At 48.3% G+C, this 27,200-nt stretch overlaps 1 protein-coding gene across 1 annotated transcript in view; it reads left to right on the forward strand.

Annotated features, from left to right (window-relative positions):
* The window catches only part of DDX31 (DEAD-box helicase 31), a 73,702-nt gene that overhangs the window by 22,994 nt on the left and 23,508 nt on the right, over positions 1–27,200 (forward strand). Inside the window, 4 exon segments of the mRNA XM_030838460.2 lie at positions 2,359–2,418; positions 13,638–13,688; positions 15,224–15,363; positions 20,372–20,453. Coding sequence (XP_030694320.2) covers positions 2,359–2,418; positions 13,638–13,688; positions 15,224–15,363; positions 20,372–20,453 — 333 coding nt within the window.

Consider the following 27,200-nt stretch of genomic DNA (forward strand, 5'->3'; position numbering starts at 1 on the left):
ATGGGTTTGTTTGTTTTTTTTAACTGATTTTATCAATATTCTAGGTCTGTTTTCTGCAGAGCCATCATGTGGGGTGGGTGTGAGGATGATGAAGGAACTGGATGTGGACTCAGAAGGATCTAGGGGTTTGAATGTGTCAACAGAAGATTCTGCAGTTAGGTTATTTCAGACCGTGCGTCTCTCATTGTAACAGGGTGGTACCTGGGTAGGGTGTTTACAGCCGTGTGCTCTGGGGGCAGACTGCTTGTGCTCTGGTGCTGACTCTGCCATTCACTGGCTGTGTGACCTCAGGAAAGCATCTAACCTCTCTGTGCCTCAGTGTCCATGCCTCTGAGGTGGAGAGAACAGTAGTACGTCCTTCTTGGAGTTGTTGTGATGACTCGCTGAGCTAATGCAGATCAGGTACTTAGAGCGTGGCCTGGGGCAGAGTGAGCTCTGGGTGAACGTCAGGTGCCATTATTGCTGTTATTTCTCTTTCAGGAAAAGTGTAGTTTTTCCATCGTTTAATAATTGTTAGTAGTTTACTTGTCTTGTTTATTAAGTGTTTAGCCTTCACACCCTCCCTATGAGATGGGTAGAAGGTGGCAGGGAGGATCTCTGTATTTCGTTTTCTAAATGTTGGTGCAGTGTCTTGTCCCAGGGGACTAAGCTAAAACCGTCCCCATCACGTCTTCCTGGCTTGTTACCCTGCCCCCTGCCCCACCTGACCTTAGTGTGGTCTCCCGAAGTGACCGACGTGACCCTAACCGAGTATAAGAGCATCAGAGAGGAGCTGCTGTTTGAAGAAGTTGCTGCATGACAGCTGTGATGGACGCTGAGGACTTTGGTAGTTGTGTTCCTTACCCCAGATCTGAGTACAGTGTGTCTGGACTTTAAGGTTAGTTTCACAGGCTTTTATGAACTTTCCTGATTTTTTTCTGATTTTGACTCTACAGTGCAGCCATAAATTCCGTGGGTTCAGATCTCAGTTCAGTCCTGTATTAACAGTGTATGCACGTGCCTTGGGCAAGTTACTTAACCTCTCTGTGCCTCAGTTTCTTTCTCTGGAAGTGAGGGTGGTGACAGTACCTGCACACTGGGTTGCTTTGAGGATCGGATACGTTCAGACGTGTAAAGTGCAGGCCAGCGTCTGGTACCTGGTACACACCCTACGTGCCGGTTGTCATGTCCACTGTGCTCAGTGAGGTGCAGCCTGGGGTCCAGTCACGTGATGGAATGTGTACCCGCGAAAGACCAGAATGAGGTATACCTTGGTGTCAGAGCGGAAAGAGAGACTTCACTTCCTTCTTTTTTCCAAATCTTCAGTGATTTGGGTATATTTCCTTTTTGTTATTGTTGCTGACAGATGGACATGGCCAAGTCTTAACTGCTGGCAACACTGTGACTTAAACACACCCCCAGTGTGGCCCCTGCAAGTTTATGCCCAAGGCCTTTTGGTCCAGCAAGTCTGCCTTTAGGGGTTTTCCCCAAGGGAATAGTTAAGCATGAGCACAGTGACTTACCTACAGACCTGTTTATCGCAGCGTTGTCTGTGATGGTAAGCAGTGCAGACAACCTCAGCTGTGTCAGGAGTGGGGCGCTGGTCACGTGGAGGCGGGGCTCCCATTCAGCTGAATACGGTGTAGTCACGGGAGACGAGGCGGTTTGGGGCTGTTTATTGGCGTGAAAAGATGTCCACATTCAGTTGATATATGATAAGAGCATGTTAGGAGTGTAAGAACCATGATGCCAGTTTTTAAGCCACATGTTTGGTTATGTTTCGCCTAGAAAGGGGCTCAGGAAGCTTCAAGGTGTTGCCAGCGGTGGTGGTTTGTTTCGAGTGGTAGGATGATTTAATTTCCTTCCTTTGACTTGAAGTATTACTTTTCTACAGTTAAAATATATGGCTTTCATAATTTGAAAATCTTTTTAAAAATCAGTTTTTAAGAAAATTGCCCCATAGGAAAGGTTGGTTGTTGTTCAGCCTCTAGACCACCTGTAGAAAAGGTGTTAGAGTAAATTCTGAGTTGGGAACCCTGAGTGCAGGAACGTGTGGCCTTTGGCCCTCCTTGCTCTGGGTGTTGGCCGTTTCTGGAGGGCGTGGCCGCCTCCCCCCCGACCCCCGCATTGTCTTAATGAAACGTGCTGCCCTCAAAGCTTGTTACTCTGCCGCAGTCCAAGAAGCCTGGTCGTGTAGGTATAGGGTCTTGTTGGAAGATGTGAAGAATCCACTTCTTCCTCTTCCTTGGCAAAACCTTTCTCTCTGTGCCTAAAAACAGTTATAGCAGTAGAAAGTTGGGAGGGTTATGAGAATCTAAGCCTACCTTGCTGGACTCGATCTCAGAGTTACAAAGGCCCTATTTTTCCTTGTTTTTGCAGGAAAGAACAGCAGTGTTTCAGGAATTCTCACATTCCAAAACAGGGGTTCTGCTCTGCACGGTATGTACCATTCTGCGCTCCGTGGGAAGGTTGACAATTGTTGTGATGGTGGTGGCAGGCTTTCATCTCCTGACGATTTGCCTTGGGGTCACCGGCCCCACAGGGAACAGGAATTCCGGGGGCCTCTTGGTGTGGCTGGTCTCTTTGCACTCCTGGTTTGCCACCTTATTGCCGCAGATAGCGGGCTGCCACCGCGCGGAAGACTTGGCGATTTGCTCACTAATAGTGGCAGCTGTTTGTCTGAAAACGTGTGAATCTTGGCGATTTCTCTCCACCAAGAACTTGTAAATTACAGCTATCGGGAGTAATTAGAGCTGAGAAAGTCTTTTCACAACAAAATCACTCCGCTTGCCTCTGCTCACCTTCTCTTAAAGGAAAGTAGATGCGCTTGGACAGAGTCTATGTGCTGGTGCCCAGAGCTGTCATCTGCCCTGCAGTTTTCAGGGCCGCTCGCTCGGCCTCAGTCTTTGCAGTCGTGGGTAGCCACCTCCTCCAGCACCGCGGTGACCTTTGTCGTGCACGTCTCTTGTGATCTTTTGAGATTGAAAACTCACACCTTCAACGTCCCTGCTTCTCTGGGGACTCACTTCACCAAAGTTGCTGCTGGCTCCCAAGATTAAAATGCCTTCCCTGTTTGTGCCATCTTGGAAGATGTAACTTAATCCCCAACTGGTTATTTGAGAAATCCCTATATATACAGTAATGAAATTGCACCATCAAGTGAGTAATAATCCTGTGAACAAGGGCAGAAGCAACGACGTTCAGCTACTTGAATGCCTGTCTAGGCCTCGTTTAATACAATTACTTTTTAAGGAACTCCTGTTCTGTATTTAGTTTTAAAGGTGATGGAGATCGTTTTCTCTCTAAATTGAGAGTTTGTGAGCGAGTGCAGCTTTGTTTCTCGTGTGTGTATATATGCACGATCATCTACAAGACGGCCTGCCCGGTGACCTGCGGATTCTCACGTGTGTGTGGCAAACAGTGGTTCCGCCGGCTCTGGTCCTTCAGATCTGAGAGCAGTTGCTCCTGGAATGCTTGCCTCAGAAGGAGATCTGAGTCTGACCAAGTAGCCCTTCTCTTTACGAAGCCCATCAAGCCAGACGCTTGTGTTTGCTCTAAAACTGTCTTCACCTGCCTGGTCTAACGCGAAGACGAGTCCAAGTAATCTGCTTGATAAAGGACTTCGTCAAAAATCCTCTGTCTGTTGACACTTCTGGGGCCTGACCCCTTCCTGTTTCCTCTGTCTCCACTTTCCCTCTTGCTGCCTGTCCTTCAGCCAAAAAGGGCCCTCTTTCAATTGAATGTGTCATTCTTACTTTTTCTGGCCTTGGGGCCCTGGTACATGAGCTCCCTCGGCCTGGGACACACCACGCTGACTTAAACTCACTCCTTCGTGGGCCGCAGCTTCAGTGGCAGTTTTTCAGGAAACAGAAGCCCCAGTTCTTCCCCACGAGGCACTCCCAGTGGGCCCTGCATTTCTTTATGATGCTCCTCACAACTGGTCTAGGTGTCTTCCCGCCAGACCGCAAGCTCGCGAGGACAGGGACTGTGTTTCCCATCCCAGCGTCCGGCACAGAGCGGCAGGCGCCCGGTGTTTGTGGGTTAAGTGGGTGGGCAGCTGGGGCTCAAGAACCTCCATGCTGAGAATCACTGATACGTGCCTTTTTCTAAAGACTGAGGCTGAGATTACTATGCTCGCTCGTTGGGGATACTGCTCAGCCACAACAGAGAACGAAGTAATGCCCTTTGCAGTGACACGGATGGGCCTAGAAATGATCGTACTGAGTGAAGTGAGCCACACAGAGAAAGACAAATACAGGACATCACCTATATGTGGAACCTAAAACGTGATACAGTGAGCTTGTTTACAAAACAGAAACAGACTCACACACGTAAAACAAACTTACGGTGACCAAAGGGGAAAGGGAATGGGGGAGGGATAAATTAGGAGTTTGGGATTGGCAGATACAAACTACTGTATATAAAATAGGTAAACAACAAGGTCCTACTGTATAGCACAAGGAACTATATTCAGGTTCCTATAATAAACCAAAATGGAAAAGAATATGAAAAAGAATATGGGGCTTCCCTGGTGGCGCAGTGGTTAAGAATCTGCCTGCCAAAAAAAAAGAAAAAAAAAAAGAGTCTGCCTGCCAATGCAGGGGACATGGGTTCGAGCCCTTGTCCAGGAAGATCCCACATGCTGTGGAGCAACTAAGCCCGTGCACCACAACTACTGAGCCTGCACTGTAGAGCTCGCGAGCCACAACTACTGAAGCCCGCATGCCTAGAGCCCATGCTCCGCAACAAGAGAAGCCACCGCAATGAGAAGCCCGCGCACCGCAACAAAGAGTAGCCCCCGTTCGCCGCAACTAGAGAAAGCCCGCAAGCAGCAACAAAGACCCAACACAGCCAAAAATAAATAAGTAAATTTTTAAAAAAATGTGTGTATGTATAGATACACATGTATATATATATACATATATAAACTGAATCACTTTGCTGTACACCAGAAACTAACACAACATTGTAAATCAACTATACTTCCATAAGAAATAAAAAAATAAAAAATAAATAAAATAGGAATTCCCTGGTGGTCCGGTAGTAGAGAATCCGCCTTACAATGCAGGGGACGTGGGTTCGATCTCTGGTCAGGGAACTAAGATCCCACACGCCGCGGGGAAGCTAAGCCCGTGCGCCGCAACTACTGAGCTCGTGCGCCTGGACAACAGCCCGCGTGCTGCAAACTGCAGAGCCCACGTGCCCTGGAGCCCGCGCAGCACAACTAGAGAAGAGAAGATCCTCACGCCACAACTAGAGAGAAGCCTACCCACCACAACGAAGAGCCCGTGTGCTGCAACTTAGACCTGATGCAGCCAAAATATATTAAAAAAAATAATAATAATAGGGCTTCCCTGGTGGCGCAGTGGTTGGGAGTCCACCTGCCGATGCAGGGGACGCGGGTTCGTGCCCCGGTCCGGGAAGATCCCACGTGCCGCGGAGCGGCTGGGCCCGTGTGCCATGGTCGCTGAACCTGTGCGTCCGGAGCCTGTGCTCCGCAACGGGAGGGGCCACAACAGTGAGAGGCCCGCGTACCGCAAAAAAAAAAAACCAAAAACAGAAGGCAGTAGGAACCTGTGTGTTGGAATTAGGACCAGAACAAAATGCTTTATCTTTGACCCTTAAGATGCTGGATTTGTCCCCGGTGGGAAATTATTGAGTCTCCTAGTGTGCAAACGCTGCCCTGTTTTTTACAGACATGGGTGAGCTCTAAGTCTCAAAGAAAACTCCAGGTATTTGAAGTTCAGTTTTTTGTTTTGTTTTGGGGTTTTTTTTTAGTAGCTCTCCGGAAGAAGAGATCATTTTCTGAAATGTGATTCTCAGTGGGGTCAAAAGCACATGATGATTTTCCCCGTCCTGTTGGCTGCTGCCTGCAGGCAGGTGATGTCAGCTAGATGAGGAGCACCATTGGCTTGGCACCTCTGCCCCCTGCCAGGCCCGTGTGCCACGTGGAAAGCAGGCTCTCACTTGCCATGATCTGATTTCTGTAAGCCCCTTGGTGCGTGTTCTCGTGCTCGCCCAGGCCACGTCCAGCATGCGGAGCCTCAGCCAGCCTCATCTCTTCTTTATTCTGCTTTAGGAAATGACTGGAAAAGAGCTGGGTGGGAGCTCACGCCTCCCCACTTCCAAGCCAGGGTACAAGCCCCAAGTCCCCAGTGGGGAGAAGTTCTTCTTTCCTGCCCAGTCTTCCTTCTCCTTCTGCCGTGTTCGTTTGCTATAGGCGGAAACTTGGGGTGTCTGAGATGCTTTGGCTGTGATAGGTGGGGCCTGGGTTGGGGAGATGTTGTCACTGCGTCCTTTTCAGCAGCCTGTTACTTGCCGGGCTCTGAAAGCTCTCCGGGAGCATCCTGGGTGTTAATGAGTAGCAGGGCCACAGCAGGACAAGGCGGATGGCGGACTCCCTTCTTTGGATAAAGGGGAAGCACTTGTGAATGGTTGCGTGGGGACTTTCCCCCTTCGTACCGTATCTTTTGCCATTTTGATTTATCATCCCGAGATCATTTTAATGAGGCCAGAAGACTGACTGTCTTGTGTGAGAAGCTGGGAATTGTGGTGTAACCACACAAAGACTCACAGTTCTGCTGTTTCCTTTACTTCTAGAAAATCCCTCCCTCGACCCCATTTTCCTCCCTTATATCTTTTCTATTGTGAAGAAAGTTGAAGGTGTGTCTCTCTCTCTCTCTCTGTGTGTGTGTGTGTGTGTGTGTGTGTGTGTTTCCTTTCATCTTAAACATCTTAAAAGCAAGGATCTTATTAACTTCATGCAATCTTGCGGGACCTGGTACATGGCTGTATAATCTGGGTTCTCAGTACACGTGTGACCACGATGAGTCCAGAGTCTGGGCAGAGGTGAGAAGATGGTCAGGGAGGAGAGACCAGTCTGGGAAAGAGAAGTCCTTACATATTTGAAATGTAAGTTTGTGTCCTCTAGAAAACCGGATCTAAGAAGAACCCAAGTTAAGGAGGGAGCAAGTATTAGCAGGAAGGAGTCATTTGGAAGTTCAAAGCCCACTTTCCTCAGTGGAGTTAAGAAACCCAAAGAAGCAGAGTATCTCCTCCGGCTTATAGTGAAGCACTCACCCTGAGCCAGAGGTGTTTTCGACACCACTGTTGAGTTGAGGGGCTGGGAAGGAGAAACCCCACCGAGTGACTGGAATGTGGTGTTTCCAGGCTCCCTCTAGTTTTAGGGCTGATGCGTGGCCCTCCCTGGTTGTCCCTGGATGTATGTACCCAGTGCCTTGGCCTTTTCCCAGCAAGGAGAGGCGCTTCCGGCTCCACCTGCATCTGCTGGCTGAGTATCCCTTGGAGTGCTTTGTGCTTGTCCGCACATGCCTCCTTTTTCAGAAGATACCTAAAGCACCTGTGCTGCTCTCCACCTTTTCTCTCTCTCTCTCTTTTTTTTTTTGCTCGAAACACACCGTTAGGTCTGTGCGGTTCTTAATTTCCTCTCCTCCTGGGAAAGTTCGCTGTGCCAGGCGGCCAGGAGACAAAGGAGGGGGGCTGTAAGCATCCCGAGAATGTCCCTTCAGCACCCCTGAAGAAATGGAGACTTTCTCGGTTTCCTCTGGGGTATGCTTTTCAGGCGAAGTTTACCTTTTCCGCCCGTATTTCATTCGTGTTAATGGCAAGACCATTTGGAGATGGTTGGCCATTGACTCAGTTACGCTAACTCATGCTGCCAGCTTTTTGGCGGCTCCAGCCAAGATCTCGCGCCTCTGACAGCTTCTGCGCTGTCTCCTTCCCCCTCTGATTACGCAGCCCAATCTGTCACCCGGACGACGGGGGCCTGTGCCCCGCTGATGGCTTTCCACACGCCGCAGTAATGACTTTGGCAGGACGGGAAGGCAGCAGAGGCGAATTTGCTGCGTCCCTTGCTCAGAGAGCCGCAGGCCCCCTCTCCCTGTTAGTAAAAGCACTTTGTGAGGTTCTCGGGTAAATAAATGAGTCATTTTAATCCAACTGACAGGCTGGCACCTGAGCAAGCTGCCTTCCATCTGTACCCCTTGGTCCCATGGAGGCGGCCAATTGTCAGGCCCAGGGACTTGAAGGCCTGACTGGTGAGTGTCTTTCAGAATTGACTTTAGCGATTCTTTCGCCCTAATTAGGTTAAAGGAATACAGTTGGGTTGGATCTAAGTTCTAAGGGTGGGCGGAGAACCGAAGGCTTTCCTCAGTCTTGTGCAGGTCAGTTTCCTGTGGCTCTGGTGCTGCTGGCTGACAGCATCCGGGAAGATGGAGCCATGTCCCCTTCCTCTGTGGTCCTCTGCCCGGGTCGGGTGGATGGGGTGTGAGGGGGGAAGAGAGCCAAGAGGCTTTAAATCCCCACCTCATTGCCTCCGTCGAGCTCTCATTTCATCACGAACTGGAGCACTCAGACTGACGATTCTCAAGGCACTTTGCACGTCCACTGTCTCATTGGATCTTCACAGCAACCTCGGGAGATAAGTAGATTGTAGCCATTTTATAGGTGGGTAAACTGAGGCTCAGAAAAAGCAGAGGTGACTTGCCCGGATTGGTGGCTGCTGAAGTGGTCCTAGAGTGCGGTTCTCCCTGTTCCTGCACCGGCAAGATTGATCCACTCTCAGAGTAACCTCGGCTAAGGCTGGAAAGAAGTGCTTAAGGGAATGGCTGGTGAAGTCCGAGCAGTGGCTGGCTGTGGGGTGCCCCCACCCCAACAGCAGAAGTAGTGGGCGGTGGGAAGGTCGTCAGCCTGGTGTCCTGAGCCGATCGCCCGGCCCGAGTAGGAAAGAACCGTGAGCAGTCCTGATGGGGGGGCCGCCGCGCCTCCTGACTCACCGTCTCAGCGTGTTTGTACCCGGAATGGCTTTCCTAACACCGTATGCTAGTTTTGAGATTCATCTGTGTTTCTTAGTTGGATTTACTAAACCGACGAGCATTAAATTTTTTACAAAGCTTATCTGTAAAGCTCAGACAGCCCATTGTGTACCTCTCCCAGTGCGGAGCACTTAAATGAAGTAAGTCATTTCTTAACAAGAACTTCGCAGATTTAAGAACCCGTCAGTTTTTCTAAAGACAGTGACTGTGGTTAGTGCAGAGAACGCTCTAAATTGTGTTCTCAAAGGCATCGGCTCTGGAACGGCCGCCTTCAGCTTTCAGGGCACCTGGGAGCTGTCAGAAAACACTTCCTGGGTGGCTGACACACTTCTGATACATGAAATGTCTACTTAACATTTATAAATGCAGCCTCTGGCCACCGTTCAAAGGAGACCCACAAATCCCAGGTGGGATTTAATCAGAACGAAGGCAGACCAGCCCTGACCTGCCTGCAGTGGTCTTCTGGGTGACTTAGATGATGGTGGGACAGTGTCTTCCTTGAATCCTGCCTCTGACCCTGGAGGATAAGGGTGCGATTGTTTTAATGTGCTTCTTACAGAACTTTGCATAGGATTGTTATTATTTTTTTTAATTTATTTTTTTGTGTGTGGTACACGGGCCTCTCACTGTTGTGGCCTCTCCCGTTGCGGAGCACAGGCTCCGGACGCGCAGGCTCAGCGGCCGTGGCTCACGGGCCCAGCCGCTCTGCGGCATGCGGGATCTTCCTGGACCGGGGCACGAACCCGTGTCCCCTGCATTGGCAGGCGGACTGTCAACCACTGCGCCACCAGGGAAGCCCAGGGTTATTATTTTTTAAAAAACCTTATATACCTATAAATTCTTAGTGATACTGAAAAGCGAGGAGAGAGGAGGAAGAGCCGTCCTTTACAGAAGAATGCCAGTTATAGAAATGGAAGGAACGATAGGCTTAGAAAGCCATCATTTTGTAGACATCAGGGTAACAACTGATACAGACAAGTAGCATCGAATGATACTAAGACCACTGGGCAAAATGTTCTGGGAAACAGTCTCAAAGTTTCCCTCCTGAGGTTACTCATCACAAAGGAGAAAGGTACCGTCACAAGGGAGTGAGATGGTGGATGCCACCTGCTCCAGTGACCGAGCACAGCGTCCCCAGCACAGGACAGACACCCTGCCTGTATCCTGAGGTCACGTGCTGGGCGGTACACCCCACCCTGATGTCATTCTGCCAGAACGCTCCCCCTGAATCTTACTATGAGGAGACAGAAAAGTCCAGATTCTGGGATGTTCCTCAAGACACCTGGACTCTTCAAAAGATTGTTATCCAAAAAATAAATAAAAAGAAGTAAATGTTAAGGGTGGGGATGCAGTTCTACGTTAAGGAAGTCTAGAGGGCTATAATAAAAATAGAATGCAATGATCTAGGCTTCAGTCCTGGGTTAAGAAAGGAAAACAACTATAAAAATTGTCTTAGGTACAAGTGGTGAAATTTGAACGTGGACTGATTGTTATAAAATAAACTTATTTCGTGTGAAGTTCTTAGGTGTGGTAATGGTATTGTGATTTATGTAGAAGAATGTCCTTTTACTGAGAAGACAAGTGTTGAAGTATTTAGGGGCAAAATGTCATGATACTTGCAAGTTCCTTTCAGATGGTTGAGAAAAACGTGTGTACAGAGAGGAAAAAAGCGGCTGTGCCAGTGTTTAGCAATTGGTGAATCAAGATGAAGGACTGCCAAGTGCTCACTGTACTCTTCTTCCAGCTTTTCTGTAGGTTTAAATTTTTCTAAATAAAAATGCAGGGTTGTGGGGAGGGGGGAATAATGTGCATTCGTCGTCAAAAGAAAAACAAAGCAAACAACGCAGGAAACTGCAGAGAGAAAAGTAAAAATTGCCCCAAATCCCCCTACCTCGAGATAAACACAGTTGACAGTTTTGGTGAACCTCCTTCCAGGTGTTGGTTCTCTGCTTATCGATCCATCTGTGCATTTATCCATTAATCCCTCTGTCTACTTAATGTCTTCTGTTTTTGTTACCCTCTCTTTCTTCCTGGATTTTTTGGTGGAAGAAAGACCATTTGTCCTTCAGGACGCTCCACATTGCGTCCCTGTGGTGCTGTTTACCTTGTCCCTGTCGCCCTGCAGTAGGTCTAGGCACTTGTTAGACATTGCTAGGGTTTTGTTTTTGTTTTGGCAAGAATATGTCAGAGGTGACATTCTGTCTTTCCTACTGCATGACAGCTGGTTATCTTACTTTTTTTTTTTTTTTTTTTTGCGGTACACGGGCCTCTCACTGATGTGGCCTCTCCCATTGCAGAGCACAGGGTCCGGACGCGCAGGCCCAGCGGCCATGGCTCACGGGCCCAGCCGCTCTGCGGCATGTGGGATCTTCCCGGACCGGGGCACGAACCCGTGTCCCCTGCATCGGCAGGCGAACTCTCAACCACTGCGCCACCAGGGAAGCCCTTACTTTTTAATTTTTAATTATGTTGAAACGTGGTCTCAGGGTCAGAATTATAAGGGCCCATTAAAGGAAGTCCAGCTTCCATCCTCATCCCCTCCCCCCATTCTCTTCCTTCCCGTGAAGGTCACTATTTTTTATAAGCTTTGGGGGTTTTCCCTCCATTACTTCTTTTTCAAATATGAGCAGATATATTTGCATTTCCCCCATTTCTTACACAAACGCATACTATTCACACTCAAAACATAGCCTAGATATTCTCCACATCAGTACATAGGAACCTCCATTCCTTTTGTAGCTGTGTAAAACGCCGTTCTATGGGGTAGGTATTGCCGTGTTTTATTCAACCCGTCTCCTGCTAGACATTGGGGTTATTAACAGACCTGCAATTATAAATAATGCTGAACTCGGTGGTCTGTGACCACCTAGATGAATGGGATAGGGAGGGTGGGAGGGAGGGAGACGCAAGAGGGAAGAGATATGGGAATATATGTATATGTATAACTGATTCACTTTGTTATAAAGCAGAAACTAACACACCATTGTAAAGCAATTATACTCCAATAAAGATGTTAAAAAAATAAATGAATAAATAAATGAATAGCCTTGTGCACAGATGATTTTAAATTTTTGCCAGGGATGGATTGCTGGGAGATTGCTCAGGGTCAAGAAGGGAGATTGCTCAGGGTCAAAGGGCAAGTGCGTGTGTAATTTTGCTGGCTATTTACCAAATTCCCCACCACAGGGGGTTGTATTATTTTGCATTCCCACTGCAGCATACGAGGGACACAGCATCTTTTTTGATAGTGGAGCCGCATACTGTAATATGGTCTTGGAAAAGTAAAGCAGACCGGGATTTCAGGGCTAGCTCTGCTTCTTAGCTGTGTGTCTGTTGTAGTTTCTCAGGACAGGGCCGAAAGTAAGCTCGTCACACGAGATGAATTGTGCCGAAGCACAGCAGTAGAGGGCTGCCGCTCGCTCAGGCAGAACAGCGCCGTCAGTCCTGCTGTGGTAGCCTTTATTAAAGCATTATCTAGGTTTACACTTTAAGACTTGTCTTCTTAACACTTCAGAAGTGCCAAAGCAGCAAGATATGCTTCTATTGATTATACAAGCAATAATTGGCTTTCGTGAGCACCTGCCGTGCTTCGTCCTTGAGCGCAAAAGCAGCACAGAGTTCCCACCATTATTCTGATTATACTGAACTAGCACAAGGGTATCTCCTTGCGTTCCCACCACTCTGATTATACTGAGGACACCTCATGGATCAGTGTCCAAAGCACTCAATGCTTCTTCGCAGGCCCCCGGTTTGCCAGGGGTGGGCGGGGCTCAAAGCAATCAGGACTGTTCACAACTCTGGCTTATTTGCATGCCCCCGGTTTGCCAGGGGGCGGGGGGGCTCAAAGCAATCAGGACTGTTTGCAGTTCTGGCTTATTCGCCAGCCCCCAGTTTGCTGGGGGGGGGTGCTCATGGGTCACGTCTCCTTTCCATGTCCTCAGTTATCCCACTACATGTGTCCCTGGACAAGTTACTTAATCTCTCTGAATCTTGGTTTCCTCTCTGTCAAATGGGAGTAATAGTTGTCTGAGGCGTTATTTTTATTTATTTATTTATTTATTTTTTGCGGTACGCAGGCCTCTCACTGTTGTGGCCTCTCCTGTTGCGGAGCACAGGCTTCGGACACGCAGGCTCAACGGCCATGGCTCACGGGCCCAGCCGCTCCACAGCATGTGGGATCTTCCCGGACCGGGGCACGAACCGGCGTCCCCTGTATCAGCAGGCGGACTCCCAACCACTGCGCCACCAGGGAAGCCCCTGAGGTGTTATTTTGACAATGAGTCAAGATAACGCAGGTAAAATGCTCTCCACCCTCTCTGGTGTGTAGTGAGTGCCCAGGACCTGTTGGCTGGGGCTGCTCTTGGTGTGACTTGTGCTTGAAGGTGAATGCCAGGTGTACCTTTATTGCCAAAGACTGGAAGATTCCTATTTTCTAGTCTCTCTGCCAGAATGGCCAGAAACCAGAGAGCAGAGTCTTTGCTCTTGAGGTGGTGACCAGCGGAAAAGAAGAGAAAAAAAATCTCCATTGCTTTTATACTTTTTGTCTGTCTGGTTGATGACTGTCTGATAATGACTTAGTTCTCAGGCCTACATGCAGATGATGTTCTTCTAGCGAAGTGGGCTGTGGCCGCCTCACCTGCGGGTTCTATAGAACTAGCCTCTAAATTGGAATTTTACCCACAGGTGGACGTCAGTGGATTCCTGAAGGTGTGCACATTCCTGGGGGGTGAGCCCTCAGAGTTTGCATTAGATCATCGAATGGATCCATGACCCCAAACAGGTTGAGAAACTCTGTCCTAAGCCATATTCTTTTCTGTTTTGAAGGATGTTGCGGCTCGGGGCTTAGATCTCCCTCAAGTCACGTGGATTGTCCAGGTAATGTATTTAAGTTGTTAAGGTGCGAGCTTGAGGCCAGAATGTGTGATCATGAGTAGGTGCGTTGGCTTTAAGTAGAATAATTATTATCACCCTCTTGGGTGTTGCCCTGGTCAGCAGGCAGCAACCAGCCCGATCTGCACAATTCTCCTGGCATCTTTCCTTAACCCAGCCCACCTGACCACTGCAGCACAGCCTGCAGACTGTACAGCCGTGGGAGGGAGGGGCAGGCTCCCCTGCTCACAGACTAATGTGTGTCACACACAGAGTTTTCAGCAAGCTGAAAATAACAGAAATTACCTGGGCCCCTGGGAGGCCTCATCGTGTCCAGAAGGCGATGGCTCAGCTGTCCTGAGAGCTGTGTCCATGCACATTGACCTGCAGGGGGCAATTAAGGCCCTGACAGCATCTTACACATACCTCTAGCCTTAGATGCTTTGCCAGAGGGTAGAGGTGTTAGCGCTAGTCTAGTGGCTTTAGTTTTGGTTTTTCTTTTCCTTAGTCTGCAGAGTGGTATTTTTAAGCCCTTCTGTACGGGGGCCAGGGGACAGGGCCCTGTTTACGTGAGTCATGGTTTATTCACATTTTAGTGGAATTGCATGCCTGTCACTAGCTAGGAATCTCTGCTCACGGCACATGATGACTTTGCGACTAGAGGCATTGTGTCTTCTTTCCTGCTGTCCATGGAGCAAATTTGAAATAGGAAGGCGAGGATGATTTTAATGTGCAGGAGGCCAGGCACATATAATTGATCATTGAGAGCCTGCTTATAATTGTGGGTATTGATTAGTTTAATATGCCTGGCCTCCCATCATATTCTTGGCCCTCTGGTCTTTGATGCATGTAGCAGCAAAGAAGAAAAGGGCAGAATGAGTACAGGGACAATTGGTGTTGACGACGATGACGTTATTGCCATAGAGAGCGTCCGTTCTGCTGAGTTAGAGCGTTGGCCCTTTGCCGGGTCAGGAGCACTGTCCGTGGGAGCGGAGGCGTTTCCCTGCAGGAAGGGGAACGTGCCTCTCAACTGGCCTGCAGCTCTGCTCCGTTGGGACTGGGTGGCCTGCAGCGAGGCGGTGGAGACCTGAGTCTCTGTACCCTGTGCAGCGTCTTTCGTGGCCTCAGCCCCACTGCCCTGTCTACTGAGGAAGCAGGCCAAGGTCGTGCGGCCATCCTGTGCGAGTTTGCGCCCACCTGCCTGCATTCTCACCTTGCCCAGTCACCTCAGTGAAAAGATGCAAATAGGAAAATGAAGAGACCTGTGGAGAAGTGAAATTAAACAGGAGATACTGGGACGAGAAGACGTCTCGTTTATCTGAAACTTGGCCACTGTTCCTGTTGGCGTGTCGGAGCCTTGTTATTTCCAATGAAGCCAGGAGTTTCAGGGTTGAGTGACTTCTCCTTGTGATTGTGGTAGGGTAACCATAGCACCAGGATTTAATTCTTGGGATACCTGGAGGCAGGTGAGGGGTATTGCACTTCCAATTAATGGCAGTCCCTTGATCTGCGAATGCCTTCATTTTTGTTACCCTTTTTAGTACAACGCTCCGTCTTCACCTGCTGAATACATCCACCGGATTGGGAGAACCGCCCGGATTGGCTGCCATGGGAGCAGCCTGCTCATTTTGGCTCCTTCGGAGGCAGAATATGTCAACTCGTTGGCTTCTCACAAAATCAAGTGAGTCAGAAACACGGGGTTTCGGCTGATCTCACCTAATTAATTTTCTGTCGCCTCTTACAGTGGATGGGCCTTGTAAGCTGACGAGGAGCCATTAACCCTTGTGATCCCTAAGTGAGTCCCAGAATAGCCAGTGGCAAAGACTGAAACCCTTAACGCCATCAGCACATGACAGTTTTCATTGCGTTGCCATTCCAAGGCGTAGAGCGATCTGTTGCGCTCTCTCTTTCAGGTAGAGGTCTGTGTTGGCGTTGCTCCTGCTGCGAAATAAGTGTGCACCACCCGCCCAGCCAGCTTCTCAGAGATCTCTCTTAGTCACCATTTTTGTTTCTTGTAATTAATTAACGCTTAGGACCTTTAAAGTTGGAAAAATATAATGCTTTTGATTCTTTACACAACTCCCCCTCCCCCAGGAAAGGAAAACGAGGGAAGAAACCATGAGGGGCGGGTGAATTATGTCCCACGTGTTTGTGGCCAAGGCTGTCCAGCTGCTGTCTCGTGTGCACCCAGTCAGATGGCAGCCTCTCACACCCCCCAGCGTCAAGCCCCCAGTTCCAGCCCTGGGTCGGGGACTCCACAGGGCTCAGCAGCATGGAACCTTCGCCAGGGGCTTCCATCGAACCCTGATCTCCCCGAGGAAAGACAAAGAAAGCAAAGACAGACAGAGGACAGTGGCTCGAGCTGGCCAGGCGTGATTGTGATGAAAGCAGAGAGCATCCACCTGGCCACAGAAATGAGTTTGTTTAGTCACGTTTTCCATAAAATCTAAAGTAACAGGTTCTGAAAATGCGCTTCTAAAGGCATGCGGTTTTTCACACTGATCTACTTTCACGAATTTCTTCTGCTCAGAGAAAGCACAGCGATGCATAGAATGTTTTTGGAGGCACAGGAAGAGCTGTGTGGTGCCCAAGGTGGTGGCACGGTACACGCCGGGCACAGGAGTGGCCCAGCTGCTCAGAAGCCACTCGGTGGCTTCCCCTGTCCCCAGTCAGACTTCAACACTCTCAAAACTCTTCCGAGATTGCTGGTGTGACCGTTCGTGGAAGGAAGCTTTCTCAGAAAATGTGCTTCACACCCCTCAGTGTCGGGGGAGGCGAGGACCCGCTCCCGATGAATTCAGGAGGGCAAAAATGAAGATGGTGTGGGTTTTCCTCTTACGTAATTCTCTCATCTTGATACAGCTTGTCAGTTGAAGGAGTGGTTTTTGTTTGTTTCAGGAAGACGTGCATCTCTTCTCTTGTGAGAGAGAATCTCATGTAGATGAGTCAGCGTTTCACCAGGAGCTCCATCTCCAGCTGGATTCTGAGTTCCCGGGGGCTGGAGGCCGCGTCAGACTTCTCACTGCGGCCCTTTCCGAGTCTAGGCGGCACCCGTTCAGGCAGTTACACTCCAGAAATACAGGGGGGTCGAAATGAAAACCTGTCCTAGCGCCGTAGCTTTTTCCCTCTGTCCCAGCGATTCGTGTATGTGTGAAAGGTATTCTCAGAGGTGTGTTGTCCCACAAGAGGAGGGACTCACTGCACCTCGGCAGCCTCTCTCTGCCTCCATGGCTCCCTCCTCCTTCCGTTCTAGACCCACAAGTTCACGTTCTCCCATTCCTCCCCGTCAACAGCTCTCTCTGGTTGGCCTCCTGTCCTCGTTCACTGTGATGTGATCTCCTTGGAGAAACGGGTGCAGACAGTTCCGCAGTCAAAGGGTGATGGTGAGCACAGAGTTGTCAGCATAGATGCCTCCGCCTCTCTCCCTCTCATCATTGTTCTCGAATAAATGCCTTCCAGTTGATTGCTATGGAAGGTTCAAATGTAAGCCTGAAATTGAAAAAGGGAAAATAATAATTAGCACCAACATGAATCATTGGTGAGCTGGGTATATTTTAAAGGTATAAAAAGGACAGCCCTTGGGACTTCCCTGGTGGCATAGTGGTTAAGAATCCGCCTGCCAATGCAGGGGACACAGGTTTGAGCCCTGGGCCGGGAAGATCCCACATGCTGCGGAGCAACTAAGCCCATGTATCACAACTACTGAGCCTGCGCTCTAGAGCCCGCGAGCCACAATGACTGAGCCCGTGCGCCGCAACTACTGAGCCCGTGCGCCTAGAGCCTTTGCTCCGCAACAAGAGAAGCCACCGCAGCGAGAAGCCCGCGCACCACAATGAAGAGTAGCCCCCACTCACCGCAACTAGAGAAAGCCTGTGTGCAGCAGCGAAGACCCAATGCAGCCAAAAATAAACAAATTTATTTATTTATTAAAAAAAAAAAGACAGTCCTCCCTTTTGATGATCTTTTCTGGAAAAAGAGCCCGCAGCATTCATGGGAAATTCAGCATAAGGTTCACAGTCAGGAGAGAACTCAGTGATGCCAGAGACTTGGGGAGGAAGTTCAGAAGGATGAAGACTGGGAAATACCGCAAGGAAGAGATTTGGGTCTTACGTGCTGTAAGAATGTCCTTACAGGGGGTGTAAGAACATTCAGTTAAGGGGCAGAGAGTTCTGTAGGAGTCCAGCCTCACTGGTTTCTGCCCTGAAAATTCACCTATTGAAGTGCCTGGTCCTGAACCACTGGCTGCTTCACCGGCGAGACGTAGTCAACCCGAGTGATGATCAGATCTGTCGCTGCGATACTGCCGTGCGTTACACATGCTGATTTCTGTTGGAGGAAGGGCTGTATGTTGGGGATCTATATAGAAACTGTTTCTTTGACTTAATAACAAAAACTAAATCTAATAAGAACTAATTAAAAAGCATGCCATGGAAAGAGGCAGACTTGAAGATTCTTGGAATACAAAAGATACACGTCTAAATATCAAAAACAGGAGGAAGACGTGTGTGCCTGTTTGGTGCCTAAGAACCTGAGAGCCCGGCGGCGGGCTGCTGGGACGGCTGATGAATTACAGAGAAGATCAGGAAGGCAGGCGGAGGCTCTCAGCAGCAAGGGCCGTCGCAGGAAATCGCCGCCCGCCCCCAAACCCCCAGCGCGTGGAGCTCGCCCTGACAGTTTCATTGAGCAGGGCTAGAGACAGGTGCCCCGGGCCGCTTCGCCTCTGTCTGAATGCCCAGAACTTTGTCTCTGCAGCCTTCCGACTTCTTGGTGTTTGCCGGCTGCTTCACTTTTTCCCACTTCTCCTTTAAACGTGTTTCTAATGAAAGTCATCATTGGTTTATTAAAATGTAAATGCTTCCTCGAAATGTGTTATTTCTTAGATCAGGCATAAGTTAGTTCCTTGAATCTATTTAGCTGTCTCTCTTCATAGTGAGGTGGGATGATTCAGGTGTGTTGATAGAACCATACATAAGAGAGTAGATGTGCTTTGTTCCTCGGAAGCAGTGATTTCTTAGACTCGGAGGAAAAGGCCCTTTTCAACTGTAAATCGCTCCAGTTCAGTCCCATCTCCTGTTCACTTAGGGTAGATGGTCCCCCAACATTGTCATACGGACACATACAGCCTACGAGCCTGCCCTGGCTGAAGGTCAACATTTGAGGAAACTGTGCCTTTCTGTGGCATATTTAGTTCTTTGTATCCCTGGCTGCAAATGCCATTATACCTGTTTTCTTTCTCCCCACTTCAGGATCTGACCCCAAGTTCTTATGTTGCTTTTACTTTTGTATTTCTTTTTTTTTTTCCTCAAGAAAAGAAGTGATGAATAGAGGCAGGTCAGCTAGAAAAAGGAGAAGGCAGGGCTGGGCTCTGATTCTTACCTTCCTTCAGCTTTCCAGGCATAAATGAGATGCAAATTCAGTAGCCGTAACATTTCTCTCCCATATGAAAAACAGATTTTCCAGGAAGCCGCGAACATCCCCCCCCCCCCCCCCCCCCCGCCCAACTCCTACACTCTTGGTATGTACTCTGCATTCTCTGGTCGACTCTGTAAAAATATTTTCTGAATCCACGTGGCTGTGAGCTGGCAGCGAAGAAAGAACGGTGAGGGCTGGGGGCTGGGGGTGTACGGGGAAGCAGTGACACAGCTCAGGGAGATCATGTCACAGACATGACATGTTCATTCATAGCTTTGTCAGAGTCACCTTTGGGGGAAAGTCACCTTTGTCTTCTCCCACAGAAGAGGCTGCCATTCATGTTTTAATTTGCTGTTACATTTAGGAAAAAAAAAAACAAAACCCAACAACATACAAGAAAATCATTTATCTTTTTATGATCTGTTTTTCTCCCCCAGAGCTCCTCCTTCCCCCTTCCTCTCTCCCTGGGGAGTGTGTTTCCCTCCTCGCCTCTAACACAGGACTCTGCCGCGTGCCCTTCCTGGGGCGAAGGCTGGGGCCTTCCAGAGCCGTGGGGGACGGTGGGCTGTCCAGACTCCCCTGCCAGGCAGCTTGGAGTGTCTTATTCTGGCTGCTGACGGCTTCTGTTCACAAGGGAAGCCTGAGTTCTGGTTTCGGCTGTTCGCATGTGACTCTAGATCATTTGGTCCTCACCCCTGAATAATTAAGAGACTGGAGCAGCAAAGATCCCTCAGTGTAGATTAGGAGAGAGTTCTGGTGCCAAGATGGGCAATGGGCGTTGGCCGCCTGTTTACCTTCACTCAGGTGTTTGGTTAAGCCCCACAGTTAAGGGTCTTCAGCCACCTCCTTCCTTTAAGTATGAAACTAAAGGGACTGTCGGAAATGTTTCTTTAGTTCGTCTTCTCAAGGCACGGTCATCTGTCTAGGAGCAGGCCTATTTATTTAGTGTTCCAGATTTACTAAGAAATAATGACATGATCCCTATAGAGGAAATTCTAAATAAATGTATAAATAAATGTATAAATTCTAAATAAATGTAAATGTATCAGGCAGGAAGGAAATTGTTGGGAATATTACCCTGTCTGTCCCTTTAACATCATGGAGGGCCCCTTCCTTCCAAATTCCTAAAGGTTTGGGAAAACATTCCCTTTCCCTGACCAAGTGTTGCTTCTCCTTTATATCGAATTAGCCTGATGAGAGGCCAGTTTTATGCATCAAGATTCCAAATGTTTTTGAAAGAACCGAAGGTTTACCTCGATGTGCCCTTCCTTTTACAGTGTTTCTGAGATAAAGATGGAAGATATTTTGTCTGTTCTGACACGGGATGATTGTTTTAAAGGGAGACGATGGGGAAGCCAGGTGAGTTTTATTATGTATCGCGCTTGCTGCTAACAGACGTGACGCATTTCCTGATTTGGGGAAGCAGTGATTCTGAGTATGGGGCAGTTACTGCCTCTGTCAAGTAAAACGTGTATTTTAAGGACCATGAACATTAGGTGAGGCCTTATCTTGATCGTGTTTTTTCTGTCTTTGCTCCTGGACATGTTTGCTGGGCTCATCCAGTTAATGGGCTCCAGTCCATCCTGCGTGTCTGCCAGGCGGCAGCGAGCTCCCCAGAAAGGAGGTCTCATCCCAGGCCAGAATGAGTCTGGAGGCAGCGTTACATACTCAGCCCTGGTGCTTCCCCTCCAGATCGTCAACAAGGACACCTGGCTAGACCCGTCCACCCAGGAAAGCATGGAAAAAATAAATAGCTCGGAATCTCCATTCGGACACACTTAGTTCATCCATTTTTTAACGTTCGCTATACACAGAGGAAGAGTGACGTTGAGATGATTAAGAAGAAAAATTTTTATTATCCGCGCAGTTCCACATGGAGATCCTGAGCAGTTGCAGACAGCCCGGGATCCTTTCCTGCTCCTTTTCCGAGACTTCCCCCCTGCGCGGAATCACTGCCCCGCCTCCGCCCCCACTCTACCGCGTTACTCATTGTATCACATGTACTTGTCAGTGTGTGTGTAGTGATGTTGCTGGGCGTAATTTCGTCCATGAAATTTTAATTATTTGGATATTTTTCTCTTCTGATGCCTGAGGATAGACTGGAAAGTCAGAGCCAAATAGACCGAGTTTAAGAGTTTCTTCTGTGCATCAGGACGTGTCTTTATGTGGATCAATATTCTCCCTGAGGCAGGGACTCCATCTGGCTGACCCCGACTTAAGTTCTGTTCCGGAGAGTACCTCCGGAAATGCAGCTAAGCAAAGGGGAGGAAATAACCAAGTGTCCGTTACTGCAGCGTGTGTTCCAGACGGGACTGTGCTGAGCTCTTCACACGCCTGGTCCCGTTCCATCCTCTCAGCAGCCCTATGAGGCAGATGTTACTGTCCCACTTTATAGATGAGGAAACCGAGGCTTAGCGAGCTGAAGGAACATTCACGAGGGCACAATAATCATTGATTCTCCTGGTGTGAAAGCAGGCATCTAACTTCAAAGCACCTGTGCTTCACCATGTGCCAATAAGCCTCTGTTAGTATTAGTTAAGCCAGGAAATTGGAACTAAAGTGCTTGTTAAGTTGGGTAACGTTAGCCATTTTCATAAAGGTGAAATTTGGTCAGTAAATGGTACCACAGCAAAGATCCCCGTGAGCAAGAAAGTGATTAAGGACTCAATTGATCAACACGTTATTTTAAGTGATATTTCTTTATAGAACAACCAGGGCACACGAGACTTTGGACCATCCCATATTATCGATAGTCTGTTGTCAAGGGAACTGACCAGAAATGAGACACTCATTGGTCTTGGTACACTTCTCTGTTCTTTGGAAACTACTGCAAATTCTAGTTGGCAGGGGGGGGGCGGGTGGAAAGGTGGGGTGGGGAGCAGTTGTTTTCTGGGTTTTTTGTTTTTGTTTTTCTGGGGTTTTTTCCAAATGTTCCCACAGCTATTTAATTATAGCCCCGGGACAGCTACGTGGATAAGCAGGGGTACCTGGGGAGCCGTCTGAGGCGGCATGCAGCAGCAGAGTGGCCAGGAGCATGGCCTTAGGGCCCAGTTCCTCATCTCACCAGCTGTGTGGCTTTGGGCCAGTACTGGACCTTCCTAAGGTTCATGAGTACATCTCTTTATGTGTACAACTGAAATAATACTAGTGTTCTCAGAAGGAGATTGGAGGGCTGAGTAGGAAATAACCTGAAAGTCCCAACACAGGTACCAAAGGATATTCATTATTATTACTATTATTATTATTATTTTGTTACATCAGTTAGTAGCAGATGTGGAATTAAAGTCCAGACTCGTTGACATGAAGCCCAGCGCCTTTTTTTTGCTGTTTCACAGTAAGTGGAAAATTGGCATCTGCCTGCTCTCCAGAAATAAGAGCAAGCCACAAAATTACAAAATGAGATGGTAAAGGTTTGAATAATCTAGCCTTACACTGTTTCCAGGACCGGCTTTGCTGTCAGTATTTACCCCCTGAACACAGCCCAGTTCTCTCCCGGGCACCGATGGTCGTGTGCCCCTGCGCGTCTCTGGGGAAGCTGTGGACGGGTGCAGGGCCCCTCCGGCAGGACGCTCCCCCAGAGCAAGAGAACGTTCCCTCTGCTCTTTTGGGGAACAAGCCACAGCCATTCTGTTAACATCCGCCCTTCTGTGGCCTGGCAGCCCCAGTTCCTCTCCTTAAGCCTTTTCTGTGGCCTGAGGCCAGCCTTGAAGACTGGCTGGGGCTTGCGGAGCCTTCATAAGATTGTGGGTGAGAGCTGGGGCCCAGAGTCGGACAGACTTGGGTTCGAGTCCTTGCTTTATAGCCAGTCGTTCTGCAGCCTTGAGCAGACTCTCTCCTCCTCCCCAGCCTCAGTTTCCCCATCTGTAGAATGAGGACAGCACGAGTACCCATCCTGGAGGGTTGCTGTGAGGTTTAAGTAAAACGAGCCCAGCGTGCTCTGCACACTCGGGGCCGTGTGAGTTCACCACAACCCTGAATTGCTGCTCAGATGGACAGGATGTTTTGATATTTTTAAGGTCTGGTGGTCTTTGGTTTTAAAAAGAAAATGTGCTAATCAAGGTTGGGCTTTCACTGACACCAAAATAACTGGTTAACTTAGAAAACTCAAGTAATCATGCCAGGTTCTAGATGACACATCCATAAACACCACTTGTTTGACCAAATTTAACTTTAAGTCAGAGGACAAAGAAAAATGAAACTAAATTGACTTCATTACTAATTATCTCATAGATAAACAGCCTGCAGGAGTATATTACGTGCGTGCCTCATGTGAACAGTAAAGAGAATAAAGTAAATGCCGGTACAACTTTTAATTCCGGGGTTTTTTTACAGCTTTTTTTTTCTTTTTTTAAAAATTTATTTATTTTTGGCTGCGTTGGGTCTTTGTTGCTGCACACGGGCTTTCTCTAGTTGCGACAAGCGGGGCTACTCTTCATTGCAGTATGCAGGCTTCTCATTGCGGTGGCTTCTCTTATTGTGGAGCACGGGCTCTAGGTGCGCGAGCTTCAGTAGTTGTGGCACATGGGCTCATTAGTTATGGCTTGCGGGTTCTAGAGCGCAGGCTCAGTAGTTGTGGCACATGGGCTTAGTTACTCCGTGGCATGTGGGATATACCTGGACCAGGGCTCGAACCTGTGTCCTCTGCATTGGCAGGCGGATTCTTAACCACTGTGCCACCACGGAAGCCCTTAATTCTGTTTTTTTTTTTTAGTTTTGGCTGCGTTGGGTCTTTGTTGCTACAGGCGGGCTTTCTCTAGTTGCGGTGAGCAGGGGCTACTCTTCGTTGCGGTGCGCGGGCTTCTCATTGCGGTGGCTTCTCGTTGCGGAGCGCGGGCTCTAGGCGTGTGGGCTTCAGTAGTTGTGACACGTGGGCTCAGTAGTTGTGGCTCGTGGGCTCTAGAGCGCAGGCTCAGTAGCTGTGGCGCACGGGCTTAGTTGCTCTGCGGCATGTGGGACCTTCCCGGACCAGGGCTTGAACCCGTGTCCCCCACATTGGCAGGCGGGTTCTTAACCACTGCGCCACCAGAGAAGTCCCTTAATTCTGTTTTAAATACAGTACGTCTTAATTGGTATCCTCACTGTGGGCAGTTCTCTCTGGTACACAGGCCGGTGCCGGACAGATGAATGTGGGCTCAGTAGCTGGGCCTTGTACACACCGAGCCAGACGCCTCATCATAATGCCCGTCTTCACCCAGCTTGGTTGAAGGCCATTGTAAGTGTCCTTTGGCATGTACATTTTGGGGCTTCTGTGAACAGAACGCAAGCGAGTGAAGCATCTGTAAAATGTATATTTCATACTTAGGTATATAAAGTATATATAGCTACGTCTGGGTGCACGAATGTTCAGCCACCTACAAAGAGAATAAATTTGATCTTTCAACTTGACTGGGAAGCGCTCAGAAGGTTCTAGGGACCGTGGGGGTAAAACTCAGCTTGGCAATAAAATGATTAAAACAAAATCCTTCCATTTAGTTTAAAAATGCCTTAGAAGTTGGCGATTTCAAGACACATGCTTCAAATAACCACCCCCCGCCACCCCGCCCAACTGCTACCACCTAAAACTGTACAACAAAAATAACCCAACCCAGCTGTTAGACTCATCTGTTGCCTCTTGATAGGCATGAGTTTTCATCTTCACAGCATAAACACAAACCCAAACGTGTTTTTCCTAAAAGTTTTTTTGTCCTGTGAAATACGCCTGCAAACTCATCCTAACAAAAAGCTCACTGGCGTGGTGAGAGACTCAGATAAGATCACAAGCCCCTAGCCTGGTTTTTGTGGGTTGTCTCTCCTCTCCGAGATCAGTGGGGTCTTTACAGAGAAAGGGTATTGAGTGCGTCTAGACCTTTGGAGATGTTATTTTTCTAGACGACCCACAGTCCGCTAGTTGCAAGTTGCTTCATGAAGCAGGACTAAGCCTGCGTCTTTGAGGGCGGGAGAGCTCCCCGCCCCCCGCCGCCGCCCCGGTGCTGCGGGGTGTGCCCTCCGGGCTCTGACCCCCTCTCGTTATGGGAGCATTCACCTGTCTGGGGCTGAGCCAGCACTGCGTGACTCTGCTCCCTGTGCCTTCAGTTTAAATTCAGACTGTCCTCCCAAGAAGACAGCTGAAAAATACTCATTCTCAAGAGGGGCAATTTTAAAATAAAGTATTTCTGGAAGTGGCGGGGTAAGACCTTCTTTCTCCTACGTATATTATGTTTTCTGCCATTAACTTTTTCTTATATTCTACTAAAGTGACCTCATCATTTCAAACATGTGAACCTAGTTTTATCGCGATTTTTCTACATATTTCACTAGTATACACACTCACATTATATGCATGTGTATATGTAATTTTTTTTTTTTTTTGGGTTGGGAAGAAAAGATACCTCATTTTGAAACCTAAAGGGGGAAATAAGAAAAGCCCTTTGTAATATATTGCCATATTATCACTAAATCCCCTGACAGTTGTGACACAGAAGCAAGTCACCTGTCACTTAAGCTTGAGGTCTCTTTAATTTTCTCCTGGAATTCGCACCAGGCTGTCTTTAATTTGAGGCCTTTATTGGAATTCTGAAACCTCTCTGCCTCCCTGGCTCTCAGATCTATTCTGAGAGCTGTTACAGAATGTATACAATAACCAACAGAGGGATTCGAGAGGGCTGCAGCTCTGTTTATTTAACACTCTAGAGGGATTTTTGTGCTTATTCGGTCCTGGCTGCCCAGCTTTCAATATCGCTTTGACAACCATTCTGCCCTTCTCATTAATTTTAAACAGTTAAAACACAGGAAAAAGAGGAAAAAGTTTTCATTATTAAAGTGCTTTACTTTTTAATAACAGAGGATTCTGTCCGCCAGGGGAAAGGGCATCCTTGCTAATTTCACATTCATATTAAAAAAAAAAAAAAAAAAAAACGCAAGGAAGGTGACAGTTTCGCTGCTGAGGTGGCTTAACGAAAAGAGGGCAGCAAAAAAAAAAGTTTGCATTTCACATCAGTTAAGAGGGTAAAAAAAAAACCTTGTTAATGACAACAGCAAATGTCCACTTTCGTAACACAGCTCCCGAGTGACTTTTTCTCTTGACATTTGAGTGGATAAAACCCTTAGGGGGACCATGTACCGTGAAATCAGATAGACTGTCATCAACCAAACAGGTAGCAGGAATGATTTGACTAAACTGAAAACATTTTCAGGTTGTGAAGTCTCTATTAACACAGAGACGAATGTCTCTCGGAAGAGGGAGACTTTTCCTTCTCCTCCCTTTATTCTTTCTGCGGCAGCTTTACATGTGAAAAAGACCCGGGTGATGGGGTTAGGGTCGGTCAGCCAGACCCAGGGGCTCGCACCCTGTCTTCTACAGGAGTTAAAAGCAGCATGAGCTGGGTCTCACGCTGGTGAGACCCACACTGGGGGGTGAGTGTGGGTAGAGCTTAATAGGCACCATCCAAAGAATCAACATCTCTGGGGAGGCACGCTAGCCAGATCGGGTTCTTTTGGATCTTGGTTTCGCGTTCAACAGAAAACATTCGTGTTAAGATGCAGGAAACAAAAGCCACTTGTCTTTAGGGGGATATAAAGAAAGGAAATCTTTTCTCTGGGGTTGCTAAAGGCTGAAAAGAAAAGAAGTTTCTATTTTCCTAATATTTTCCATCTGTAAGGTCTTTGATGCAGACAGATGTGAGTTCTTACAGAGGGACTGTTGGCTGCAACGATCCGTGCCATCGTCTTGAATGTGGTTTGCTGGAGCAGCCCACTCCTCAGTGGGTTCCTGGGAACTCAGCACAGAGGTCTGGGCTGAAAGAGTGAATCTGAAACAGAGTCTGAACCTCCTAGGAAAGAGGAAGCATATGCTCTACGATTCAAGGACAGACTCACCTGTGGTCAGGTGACTGTGGGATGCTCTTAGACAGGAACGGGCAGGCTTCCACCAATGAGTATAAGGCAGGGGAGGAGACTGAAGGCCTAAGCGGGCCATACAAGACGCCTTTAAAAACTGCTTGTGTCCAGTGATGTTGTAAAGGCCGGAATTGGACTTGGAAAATTCCAAAGTGTCTCCAGTAGACTTTGATTTTGAACATGAGTCATAAGAGGCCAGGAAGGAAAGTAAATAAGTAAATAAAGAAGAGA

The sequence above is a fragment of the Globicephala melas genome, chromosome 6 (assembly GCF_963455315.2).
Source record: "Globicephala melas chromosome 6, mGloMel1.2, whole genome shotgun sequence".
Lineage (NCBI taxonomy): Eukaryota > Metazoa > Chordata > Mammalia > Artiodactyla > Delphinidae > Globicephala > Globicephala melas.